Raw genomic sequence first — 13,495 nt, 5'->3', positions numbered from 1 at the left:
TGTTTTCTAAGTTCAAAGTTTACAAGTTCCAGAAAAATACAAGCTTGGAGCAGGCTTGAAGTAGTTTGAAGCGGCCTTTGAGTGGTAAAAAACAATATCACTACTATCTTCTTTCTTTGTCTAACTGAGACTGGCTGAGACTGACTACCAAGTGGGAGCAGCCATCTTTACCTGATCAGGTGACTGATCAGGTGACTAACCAGGTGACCAAAGGCTTTGTCAAATAAAGTTCATGGCCCAAGGCCAGCAAATCTTAAACAAAAATAAGAATTTAAGCCAAGGAAACTAAATTGGCTCCAACAGAGGGTCTTCTGGTCAATATTTTGGTTGCATTTCTAACATGTATAAATATAATCTTTACAGGTAGAGCTTTCTGGTTTTCATTTTGGTTGGACTTCTAACTAGTCTTCTTACAGATAAACCCAAATCAGATGACAGTGACGTGACGGGAACATCCTCATCCTGCGTTCTAGAACTAAGTTGGAAGAGGTTCTGAAGGACGGCTCCATTGGAACCGCAGGGTTGCGAAAAAAGTATCCCGGAAAAGCGACCACACAGCAGATGCAAGGTGTTATGGTTTAGAAGCGGTAAATTGGAAAAGGGCTAAAGATGGTCCAAAGCCTGCCTCTGATTTGACCTTTAGTGTGAGTTCTGGTGAGCACTGCTTAGACACATTCTGTTTCCCGGATCCCACTCCTAACACCCCTGTCACTCATCATCACTCATCATTGTTAGAGACAAAAGAGGAGTTTGGTTAAGCCACACACTGGAGTACTATCCCACATGGAGACTCCCCCACCTTCACACGTAGGTAGAAAAGGTTTGCCACATAGCGCGCACAAAGAAAAAACAAGTTCATATTTTTTGCTGGCTAAACACAAAGATCTATGTCACACACTTGGGTCACAGCCATCATCTTGTCTTCTAACTTGCCCTTTGAAGTGCAGACTTGTCTTTTGCGTAGCCCACTGACTTCTCGACGGAGTGTAATTAAAGTCTATTCAGACTTCTATACATGCCCTAACTATCCTCCATCCGCTGGCCTGGCCTTTCACTCGCCACCTGTGAACTCTGAAGGACAGGGCCACTTGCCCTCATAAAATTCATGAGCGCCGCTACATTCATCTGCCAGCCGACATCGCTCAGTGGCTGACACTGCTTTAAACAACTCGGTGTTTGACTGTTGTGCGAGTCCTTTTGGAATGGAATCATATTCACAGCAGCAGGGGTTAAGTAGGTCCCGTGATTAGCTGAAACAAATGCCTTTATGGTGTGCTTAGAGATAAAGAGAGAATCAAGGGACCCAATTTGTTTTCATTAAGCGAGGGCTCATTCAGACATTGCTGACAGAGAAGGTAGAAAAGGGCTAAGAGAGCATCACAAAGCAGTTTCTGTGGATTAAGGCGACACACAGTGAAATCTATTTGTGTCTCAATTTGAGCTTCAGATCGAGAGTCATTAAGCTAATCGTCAGGCTTCGTAGCACATGAGAAAGTTGGTTTTTGTCTTTATAAAATCCAACGTTTGCCGTGTGAACAAATATTTAAAGGAAGGTAAAAAAGAAATCTGAGTGGGAACATTTACTTTGATGACACCGCATCAGGTCGTTCCACAAATCTCCTCAGGCATACATTTTAGATGTCTGGGGGAACTTGTGCCCATTTTGCACCAAATGATTCAGTCTGTTTTCATATTTCTTTCTGTCAGCTAGATACATGGTGTGGCATCATAGCAGTGAGACAGAATGTAATGCAATCAAATGTATTTCTTACAAGTCATCTTTGTTTTCTTCTCAAAATAATCACAATAATAAAACATAACAGCGTAATCAAATTCTTAAACGACACAGCAAATACTGCCTCCGCCGCTTGACCCCCTCCCCTTCCAGGACGTTGAGCGTGAGAGTGTGGGAAAGTTATTTTTAGGAGCCAAGCAGAGAGCTTTCCTGAGTTTGATGCTCCTGCTCTGGATCAACATTCCACCTTTGAACCACTCTGACCACAAAACCTTGCGCCCATGATGGCAATTTTCATTTTCTCCGCACGAGTGGGTGTATCATGTTTAATTCACAATAGGGAAACATTTTTGCGTGTGTGTAAAATTAGTGAGTAATTTCACTGCAGAGCAGGCCATTATGATACAAGAAAACTGTAGCATGTTCTAGGGTCTCGAAATGGTCAAGTATCATGGAACTTTTTTTAAGGTGAAATTACAAAGACAACTTTTCTGTTTTATAATTTCACTACTAATCAGGCATTGTGGTCTTTTATATACAGATATACAATGGGGGTATACATAAACTCCAGCATGTTCTAGGTCTCCAATACAAACCTATCAGAATTCATTTGTGCATGTTTGGTAGTGGGGAAATCATATACACAAGTCAGAACAGCATTTTAAGACCGGAACAAAAAAGGGCAAAGACCTAAGGCAACTTTAGTATTTTATAAAGGCGAGAAACTAAACAAGATTATTCAGAAGCCAAAAATCTGGCGAGGACCTAGTTTACCACTAGGGGATATGATTCCCCAGTCACTACCATTATGCTAATGGCAAGCCCCCGCTGCACACACTTACACATAGCCTATAGTACTGCAAAACCCCACGGATGCAGGGTGGCGTGCTAGTTACAGTCTTGCCTCGCCTCCAACTCTCTTTAATGGAAGCTGAAGACAAGTGGGGCTACTTTAATCAGGACTGAGCCCAGTGTGGCCAGTCTGGTCTGATGGGGGCTGAGTGGTGCATGGACCACGTTAAGGGTTCACTGGTCACCGATGAAACAGCTTCACTTCCAGGGCGAGTTGAGGCAGACTATACTCTTACACAGTCTGGCAGGAGGAACAAATATGCCCGTTTTTGTTTTGCTTTAACGCTGTCCCTTTGTGAGACACAATCTTTTGCCTTTGTGTTGATTTATTGCAGAAGGCAGCGAATTTGGCAAAGAACCAGATATGTTCCTACTTAGTGTTGACTACGCTACTGCAAACGCAACTGCAAAACATCGACCAGCCTTTCTGGATGTTTTGAAAGTAAAATAACTCACTTTAGATTCTCTCGTTGTTTTTTTTTACCCAGTGATCACGAAACTTCAACACTCGTGTTAAATACATGTTACTATTCTGATTGCTGACTTATATCGGAACAAACTGAACAGCAGCTATAAAAAGTTGGATGTATATAGAATCAGATGATTTAAGCAGCAGAAGAAAATGCAAATCAATTAACAAATCATAATGTTGGTATTGCAATAAAAAACCAAACGCATTGTCTTTTGGACCCATCATACAACCAATTCAGCAGAGTCCTACCAAGCTAGGCCTTCTCAAACACGTGTGCACATTTGCAGAATAGATAAAAATCTCCTCTTCAATAATAGATGCACATCGGATGTATGTTGTGAATATTTTTTTCGGGCGAGGCGTCCGATCGCGTGCTGCTGGCTGGCCTGCGCAGCGCTCTCTCTCCTTCTCATATATGCACAAACCATAAGCGCACCTCATTCCAAAATGCGGCAGAGGCTGGTGCGCAACCAAGACAGGCGGTATAAATTATTCACAGGGAATATTATTTTAAAGGTCCATTCCCATCTGATTGTGATTCTTGAGGAAAGAAGGTAGGCGGAACACTGACAGAGTCCTGCAAAACCAATTTTGCTTTCTATAAGTAGTTTAATGACATCTAGTAAGTCTTAACTTGGTGACCTTACCTCAAACATTATAACAATAATAATAAATGCCTTTTTAGTAATATGTGGCATGCAGATATGAACATGGAATACAAATATACACAAATACAAAAACAAGCCTGGAGGAGTGAGTTTCTGTTGAACTTTTTTTGCATTCCATAATTTCTTGTTTTTATTTCTCTCTTAATAAAACGGCTTGGTGCCTCTAAGGAAAAGCCCTCATGTTAATTAGACCTGACCTGAGAATCACTTAACTGCTCCTCAATGCTTATGCCTCCACCCTAACCCTCCTTCACTCCCCTCCCCTCCCCTCTTCTCCAAGCCTTTGCTCTGTTCGCTCTCACATAGGTCCATTAACACCCTTCCCTCTGCACACACTGACTGCGACGGGGAAGGGGCACACACAGTCCTCGTCTTAAAGACATTTTGAGGACATGCCAAGAAACATTAACCTACTCTATACGTTTCCACTCGAGAACCTGTTTTGTACTCCTCCGGAACAATATTATCATTTCTGTCTCCACCCATCTTAATCAGAATTGTTGGTCTTGTCCAGTGAAACTGTGCCTGTCACATTTCTGTTCTCTTCAAAGCAATTAATTAATAATAATCATAAAAAAACACACCACAAACCCCTAGAATCTCTGTGCTTATGTTCCTTTCAGCCAATAACAATGTGTAGCAAGTGAAAACAAATCTGTATTGATATTTTACATTTAGTACATATGAAATCAACTTAATTCATAGTTTAATGGAGTGATTCTCATACAGTGTGCTATTGTGACATGAGAGAGTATCAAGGGGTGCTGAATGAAATGATTTAATTTAATTTGTCCAGAAATTCTTCTCTATTAATGACAAATTTCTTCATTCACGCTTCTATGCCAGTCAAATAATCTTTAGTTTGATGGTAGTAGAAACAATAAACGAGAAATGAATGTGTTGTGGCCTCCTGTGAGTAAATCGGCTTTGTGTTCAATTAAACAGGTCTTGATTTACTAAAGCAAGACACCGATCAGGTCTTACCTTGGCTGAGCTAAGAACCTTCGATTGTCTTTAAAAGAAAGTGAATGGCGATAAGGTCTGTATGTATTGATGTGTTTTGCAGGAGAGGTATGCAGACGTTATTTAAAAACATGTTTAAACATTACATGTTATTATTCTGAATACAGACTAGTGATATGTTGAACAGGGATTGCAATGAATTTCAACAGAAGTTAAAAAACGCACACACACATTCATACGCTTTGTTTTTTTTTCTCAAAGTGAGAGTTCATGAACGCTGCACTTGCTCCGGATTCAGTTCCCATGTATTCATTTTCCATTGTGTAAGTCGTAAATATTTAGTTGTACATTAATATGACATTCTATGATGGTGTCCTTCTATTATTTATAGTTGTGTGTTGTTTTGTCTGTGGTCACCCGGTTGTCCCAAACAGTGCCGATTCACTTATATTTCACTTGTTCACGGTCATGTGACTGTAAAACAACTTGTACACCAATCTCAGTCAGGTGAAAAAAACATGACAAAAAAACCATCAACATTCAGTTTGAATATTTGTCTTGAGCTGCAGATAAAATATAACTTTCCTTGTCTCAATTTCTCCTTTGCCATGCAAGTTGACATCATTTACATGTCAAAAAAGATGCAGTTAGCATAATATGCAAGAAATAAATCCAGCACCTGAACTTTACAAAGACAACACGTGCAAAACCCCATCAATGAAAACCTCAAAAAACGTGTTCACACCACAAGTGCTGACGCTTGTCAGTAAAAGAGACACCTCATACATAGCCTCAAACAGAAGACTAATTTGACACAAATCCCCATCTTACACTGTATTTGACCCCACGACCTGCCTCTGGCACCCCAGTACCCAACAGGCAACTTGCCTGTCAGTTTAAAGGGTCAAACAAAGGTAAGAGCAAATGTAGTCGCATACCACATCAGAGCTTCATCCTTAAAGCATCTTGTGTTGCGAAACCAGTGGTGGAAAGTTCCCATACAGACAGTATGCACGTTCAAGAAAGTGTCAGTCACAATCACTTTCCCCGCTGGTTTCTCAATCAGTGCGTGGCTGAGACCACCGTATGAATGACAAAATCTGTGAGGGCAGGGGGTGAAGAAGCGTCTGCGTATGCGTGTATGAGAACGTGTTAATCTTGTTTAAACACCTAGCACTCCTCTACCTGCTCAGACAGGGCCACGGGTTAATTCTGTCTTCAGGCATCATGGCTAATAATTGCACATCAACCGGAGTTTGAACTCTCTGACACATCAGTCGCTACCATGGTAACCTTATCACACAAGCAACAGAACCTTGCGAGCTTGCGTTTGTCACAGGAAGCACTAAAACACGTTCAATTGACAAATAGTCAATTAATTCTACTCATTTACTGCCAGCCGGCGACATTTTTAGTAAAACTGCACTGTCAAAGCGATTCTTTTCCGCGTTCTTAAGGTGCTACGTGATGGACGTGTGAGTCGAAAAGCATTTAGGAAATTACCCTGATTATGAGCAGCCGGGGTGACGGGTGTCTGTCTCACCAAATTGGTGAGGAGATAATGTCAATTTGTGTGAGTCATTTTTAAAAATTCTATCACCAAAATGTCTATAATGGCATTCCAAACAGGGAGTGAATTAAAAAACGTAAATGCTTGAACAGTAGAAGTTTCCGAGGACTATGGTGAAACATAAAAATGTTGCCGCAATGCTGCATTATATGGCCCAGGGCACAGAAGTCTTGCAGCTTGAGTAAATGAGGTGATTAGCAGGGATGGTGTGGGCTGTCACACGTCAGACACTGGACTTAGAATCCAATTTCAATCCATGTGTCAATCAGCAGCCCACTGAGGCAGTAGACCAACAGGTCAAACATATTATGAAAGCTAACACATAAGTAGAGCATACAACCCCAAAACTATTCACGTTAATGGTGAAAAACTGACTATGCTAGTCCACACTCAACCAAAATTTCAACTACCTGTATTAAGTCATGAGGAGGATGAAGACATTTGGCACTAAAAGATTAATACACTTTGCATTCTGCATTCAACTTATTGTTTTAAATGTGCCTAAAGCTAATTAGGAGCTAACATGCATTTTAACATTTAACATCACTATCTTGCTCAAGGATACTCTGACGTGGTCACAATGGCCGGGGATCAAACCCTCAACCTCTGGCTTATACCATATGACCAGTAACCCCCCAGATTTCCCCACATGTGCATATGTGTGGACAGTGCAAATTTCATAACTTTTCCAAACCCTTAAACAACTCTTTTTAAAAATCGACAACAACAGTGGTCCATATGTTAGCAACATTCTTATATCCTACACGGTTGAGGTAAGACGGTGTCTTGAGTCAGCACAGTTTAACAACATAGGGGGGAAAAAACCAGACATGCTTTTGTGAATGTTTAATAATAGTGATCCTGTATAGTTTTAATGTGATTTTAATGTCTGCTCATAAATTTGTTTATACAAGCAGTTTATTGCTTGTTAAATTAAGATGGAACACAACTGAGGTTAGCATGTTGGCGTGGCCCTTGACATCCATTCAGGTTTTTTGTGTGACTCCTAAAAATTGTAATTGCACAACCCTGCTCTCGGCCTTGCCCCTCTTAGCTATGAGAGGCCTAATTTAAAGACGACTGAGGATAACCACATTGACCTTTACAAAATTTATAAATCTAAACTGGAGAGGACTATTCATGCAGTCAGGAGGGGGTGGATCAATACAGATTGGAAATAGATGATGCATATTAAATGCTGGCAGAAAATGGGAAAGGATTTACTGTAAGGATGTGGGGAATGTCCTCCCCCCCCTCACCTCCTGCTTAAAACAAAAGGGCTCACTATGAGCCTGGGACCAGAGGGTGTGATAAGGTAATGATAATGTAATGAGGACCAATCATGGGCCTGAGTTAAGAAGAGGGCCCCTTAATTTGCCTCCAAAGTAGTCCAGTGACAGATTACGTTCATTGCAGTGATGTGACAGTAGAACAATTTTTGAATCCCTGACAAGAAGAGAAAGACTCAAAGAGAATGAGAAACCATAAATCAAAAGAAATGATGAAACGGAAGGACATAAAATCATCTGTGTTTAGTGTCTCAGAATGGCCACACTAACAAATAGATTTAATATATGAAACATATTTAAATCTTTTAACACATTTAAAGGGATTAGATCACCCCTAATTGTATATAAAAAGTAAACAGGTAAATTAAAAAAAAGAATTGCAGGTAGGATATAGCAACACACAGTGGCCTTGACACATACCTCGATGCTGAACTGTTTCCTCTTGAGCTTAAAGGCCAAGTCCTTGTGGTCAGGCAGTTGACTGGTAAGACAGTTGAGCTGAGGCACCTGACGTACGTGTAGCAGACCTGTGAACGATTGAACGATTAATTGATGGCATTTGCGTTGACTGCACAAGCAAAGATTTCAAATAAATTGGAACCTCTAAAATCAAATGTCACTGAGGGCTAACAATTTGAATTTTCACAATTTTGAAGGGAAATAGGCCTGTAAAAGTTACTCGAAATGTTTTTTTCTTGTTTCTTTTGTGACAAGCAGTATTAAGAGAACAAGGGTTAAAACAATTTAACTACCAGAAAAAAAATCGTTTGTATTTAACATTCTGCCAATCAAGATGATCCTGATTTTGAGCATCACATGTGGAAAAAAGGTCCCCTCATCCCAGTGTGAAGTGTGCTCCACCTTACAAGTTCCACTGTACCTCCAAACTTTCATGAGTACATCACATCGGGGGGCAAAATCTGGTTATCTTTTCTCTGCATTTATATTTTGCAGTCATCACTTAATGTGACAAGAGCAGAATTTGTTGATAGGGGAAAAAAATATGCCTTAAGTTCAAAATCAATAACTTTTTACAACTCTGTGCCAACACTTGTCAGCTCTTTTTTTTTTTCGATTCGTGGAACACAAGCATGCCATAAAGGGAATTCTACCTGGTGTGAAAAAACGGTGGATAACGTCCACATGGGGAACGTCAAACTGAAAGGAAGCTGTGCTCATCGTTCTCCCGTTCCTTGACCATAAAGTTACATTTATACACAACTGGAAAAGTACTGTACAAGTCGCTTGGTGTAAATGAGCGTGGGAGAGAAGTAGAGGGATCAAGGGAGTAATGGAGAAAGGAACACAAATAGAGAAAGTGGGGGATGGTGAGCTCGGTGCACTTGGGTGAGTTCCCCTTGCCTGATTTGCGGTGACAGGCTTCCCAGCATGCTTTGAGCAGCCCTGAACTGCTGCTGCAAACACGCGCGCACACACGCACGCACGTACACTCGCAGTCATCTCGCACTCATACCAGATGAGTCTGCACTCATGAACACACATCAAAACATTCGTACACAATGCATTTTAAAACAATAACAGAATTTATTGGGGTGATTAATCGGACAATTGACTTTTCTGAAACAGGTGTGTATTCTAATAAAAAAAGGAAAATTATGTGGTGTAATGAGGTGGTACAAGACATCTCTGATAAAATCACATCACATCTACCGTTTCACCGTGAAGGGATGTTATCACTTTAAAAGGTGTTGCCGAAACAGAAATCTGCTATTCAGTGTTCTTACTTCTTGTCTCTTCATCTGTCTCTATCAAAGCTGTCTAACTCCAGGCAAGAGATGCGGAGAGAGAGAGAGAGGGGGGGGAGAGGAAAAGCGCAAAGAGTTCGAGAGGCATGACTAAAAATACCCCAGCCGCTTATTCTGACCTTTATTGCATGGAGAGTGTGATAGAGTGATAGAAAAGAGATGTGCGCAGGAAAAAGAAGAGACGGTGAAACCTCAGTGCCAAAGTGATGGGGAGGTCCGGGATTGTAAACTCCGGCCGCCCCTCCCTTTTCTACACTACGGTCTCTCGGTCGTCCATTACCGACGTCCTTCTCCCCTACTGTAGGCGAGGAAGACATGCCCCCATTTATTAGCAGGGCATGCTGGCCACAGAGACATTGAGTGAGGGATAGAGAGATAGAGGCAGAGAGGAAAAGAGAGTGATGGTGAGAATATCGATTCCCCAGTGTTGGCCAGCTCTGCTCCAGAGCCTCGGGGGTATGGGACTGGGGATGGTGAGGTGGCGAGAGAGGAGAGAGAGAGAGAGGTTCTGCTGGAGGGAGGGAGGGGAGGCAGGGATGGAGGGGGTGAGGGTGCGAGGAGGAGGGGGTACAGCGTGGCAGCTGAATCCCCCCCGGCCTGTCTACTGAGGAGCACGTCTGATTGAGCAGCAGCACACTAACGCGCACTGACAGCCTGGCCTGCAAGGGGGCTGCCCTGCCTCTATCCACAGCCCAGCCAGAGCCTTAATGCACCGCCTATGTGCATGTGTGTATTTGATGGAGCCGAGACAGAGAGATAAGAGGGAGTGTGTGTTCTTACCATGGTAATCTTTGTAGAGTGGGCTGGTCTCCCTCTCAGAGCCTTTGAATGATTCCAAGGCTATGGCATTGTCACATAACCTGGTTATGCTGCCCATTAGAGATCTGTTCTGGAGGATTGGAGAGAGAGAGAGAAGCATAAGCAGGTAATTAGCAGCATCCTGACGGGCCACCAGTGTTACTATTAAATTAGGTCATCATTCCCGTGGACAGGTCACTCCAGCCTTTGGGCTCAGGTGAGGGTGATGTGGAATGGAGGGGGTTTAACAGATGAGGCCAGGATGGAGAAAAATACATTTATGCTGAGAATACATAGTCACACATGGAGTGATAGAAAAGTCAAAGAGCAAAATTCCAGAATGATTTCATTTCAGTATGTAGGAGAGGACAGAAGGGAAGTGGAAGCAATCATTAGAAGTGCGATGAGGAGAGCTCCCCCTACTGGCTGGGTCAGGGACTTGGAGGGCATGAGAGAGGTGAGCCAGAGAGTGAAAGAATGAGAGCGAGAGAGAAAGAAACAATAAAGGGTGCATACAGTAGTTAAGAAAAAATGTGAACGTGAACTACAAAAAGGGTGGAGGTAGAGAATAATATGAGTGGAGGAGGAGGAGGGGAGAGCGAGGGACAGTGGGATGGAGGGAGAGAGGGAGTCCTGCATTATTAATCCTTTTGCCTCCTGAATCATTCACATCCTTCTCTCTGTGTTGGCTGCCACAGCCTAATGCAGTTTTCATGCCTTCATGTCCTTTCTCCACTCTTTCTTCAGCCTTTTCATTTTTGTCCTACTTTTAAAGAATGCACATGCCACCAGCCAAGGCTGCTAGCACTTACGGGGTATCTGAGGTCACTTGCACGCACGCAATTAAAAGACCGTGTAAGTTTGGCTACGGCAAATTATTCACGACACTGACTGCGGTCAATAACGATGGACTCAAATTTGTCTATGCAGGCTTTGTCAGGCCACAACCAGAGGTGGGCGGAATAGCCAAAAATTGTATTCAAGAGTATTGTTATTTTAGAATAATACTATTAATTTTATGTACAACTTCAGAAATTGCCTAACATTACCACTTTAACTACAACAGTAATGAATACAAACATTTATAAAATGAACAAGCTAAGCAATCAACAATTAAAGTTTACCTCACCAAGTAACAATTATAAAAAACATGAACAAAGCAGCTCAGCATTTATAATCACTCTTTTTTTTGGTAGTAAAATATAACATTTACATCTTGGCTTTCTGTCATGGATTATTCCAGTCTTGGGGAAAAAAAGTTGTATCACAAAAAAATATATACATATATATATATATGGTAAGCTGGCAGTGTCAGCCGAACACAATTAAAGCCTTTAAGATGACCAACACTTTGACTTTTCTCAAATTGAATTTGAATATAATTTATCTGGATATGGCTCATAAATTGGCAAGTGAGTGTCTATGCATGGGTCAGAAAATCACTTAGTCTGACAAGGAGGTGAAGTGTACATGGACAAATTTTAAGGGGAAAAGTGTGTGTGTGTTTTTTGTAGGGATGGGTGTGGTAGCAAGCGATAGTAGAATTTAGTACCAGCAGGACAAGCCTAATTAATGTTTCAGATGGACTGAGGCAGCGGGCTGCTCGTAGAAGGCTTTCAGTGAGTGGCTCAGCTTTCCAAACTGCTCAATAATGAATCACGGGACCATTGCGGTGCCGGCCAGTTAGCTATCACTCGAGACAGTCTTTAAGGTCCAGATTTAGCTGACTAAACTAATTATAAAACCAAAGATGTGTTCATTTACAAAAACACAAGAAACTCAGTCAACAAGCATTCACTCTTGTGATTAGTAGAAAATTCAAAAGTTGGCATGGTCAACCAGCACCTGATTCGAACCTAAATTTCCCTCCTCCTTTTCTATCTGCAGGGTGGATGATGAGGAGGAGGACATAGATTAAGGGGACGTGGGGTCCAGGCCGGATGGGGGACCGCTCCCACCACAGCTGTCATCTGCTAGTTAGCCAGTATACCTTTTTTGACGAAGCCAAAGCCGTGGAGCGCTGAGCACATAGGCGAGGAGCCAGAGCATGTTGTGACAACACAGCTGTTCTCAAAGTTACGTGTCTCCGCTGATTTTTTAATTGCAAGTTTGATAACGAATATGGACATGAACATGGTTGCTCCAAAGAAAAAAAGTGCAAGAGTTGGAGATTGAGCGACAAGTCACAAGATGTTAATGGAAGAAGGTCTCAATTGGCTCCTCTGGTGACTGTGCCTCTTTGGTCTACTGTCCGGGGGAGGTCTGTGCTTTGCCATATGCCTCAGCAGATGACTCCACCTTCACACTGAGAGGCCAGACTGGACACAGACTCGTGTAAGCAAACTCCCACAACCCCCTTCTAAAACGCACATGTACACCCAGAGACACAACTACCCGTGGAGATATTAAAGGACAATAAAACACATGCACGTAATTTTCAATACCAGCTCGATATAATTAAAAGCATGCAAGCAAGCAAGCAATCATGAATTTAGAGGGCAGTGCATGGGGCAATGGCCTGTTGAAGAACGATGTGGGAAGAATTGTCCTTTTACAGGCCTGAGTTGTCTTGATGTCTTACCTGAATGAGATGTGAAGGCACAGTAACTACCGCGACTGCCAGTGATGACCTCAACAAAGCCCGCAGCCCATAGAGAAAGGTAGTGAGGGCGTGGCTGTGTTTTGGCTTGTCCTGAAAACACAGGTCATCACCCCACAGAGGTGATCCCAGTGAGTGGAGCCCGATGCGCAGGATATTCCGTGACTGTGTCTGAAACAAAAATAAGGGAAACATGACAAATAAAAATGAATGAAAATGATGAATGTGGCAAGAGGTCAATATTTCAGTTTTTATTTCTAGGTGATTACATTTAGGTGAGCAGCTAATTAAATAGCAAATTTGAAAAAATAAATAAATCAATTTCAATCAATACAGTCTTTGGCTGATCCTTCTGAAAAATACAGTAGAAATGGGACATTTTTGATTAATCCCACTCAAGAATAACAAATAAATGATGACGAAAACATTATGAAGTCAGCAGATGAACAAAACAACAATACTGATTCAATTCCAAGTTCACACAGTATATTTGAAGAGTAACAGATTGTCGTTTTTAATTATAGGTGCTGTGTTTTGGGTTGTATCCCCAATCTCCATATGAGTCTGGACAGTCGGCTCAGCAGTACAGACGATGGCAATGCAGTGCCCAAACGTGAGTGGACGCAACTGCCCAATCACAGAGGCCATCTGACAGACGCACAATGGACCTGTCAGACAGGCTTCCAATATGGCCGCCACCCAGAAACCCCAGCACATTCTTGGCACCAAAGCCACGCTCGCCAGCCAAGGGGGCCTTGGTGAGGCTGGAGTGGCTTCCCTTGA

The 13,495-nt window shown here is 42.2% G+C and overlaps 1 protein-coding gene across 1 annotated transcript in view; it reads right to left on the bottom strand.

The window, feature by feature from the left end:
• The window catches only part of elp4 (elongator acetyltransferase complex subunit 4), a 44,188-nt gene that overhangs the window by 17,515 nt on the left and 13,178 nt on the right, over positions 1-13,495 (bottom strand). The window contains exons 7-9 of the mRNA XM_037247185.1: positions 12,695-12,883; positions 10,096-10,204; positions 7,970-8,076 (exon numbers count right to left, since the gene is read on the bottom strand). Of these exons, the coding sequence (XP_037103080.1) occupies positions 7,970-8,076; positions 10,096-10,204; positions 12,695-12,883 (405 nt within the window). The remainder of the gene's footprint in view (positions 1-7,969; positions 8,077-10,095; positions 10,205-12,694; positions 12,884-13,495) is intronic.

The sequence above is a fragment of the Syngnathus acus genome, chromosome 3 (genome assembly GCF_901709675.1).
Source record: "Syngnathus acus chromosome 3, fSynAcu1.2, whole genome shotgun sequence".
NCBI classification, from domain to species: Eukaryota; Metazoa; Chordata; class Actinopteri; order Syngnathiformes; family Syngnathidae; genus Syngnathus; species Syngnathus acus.
This window is presented reverse-complemented; position numbering and strand designations above follow the sequence as displayed.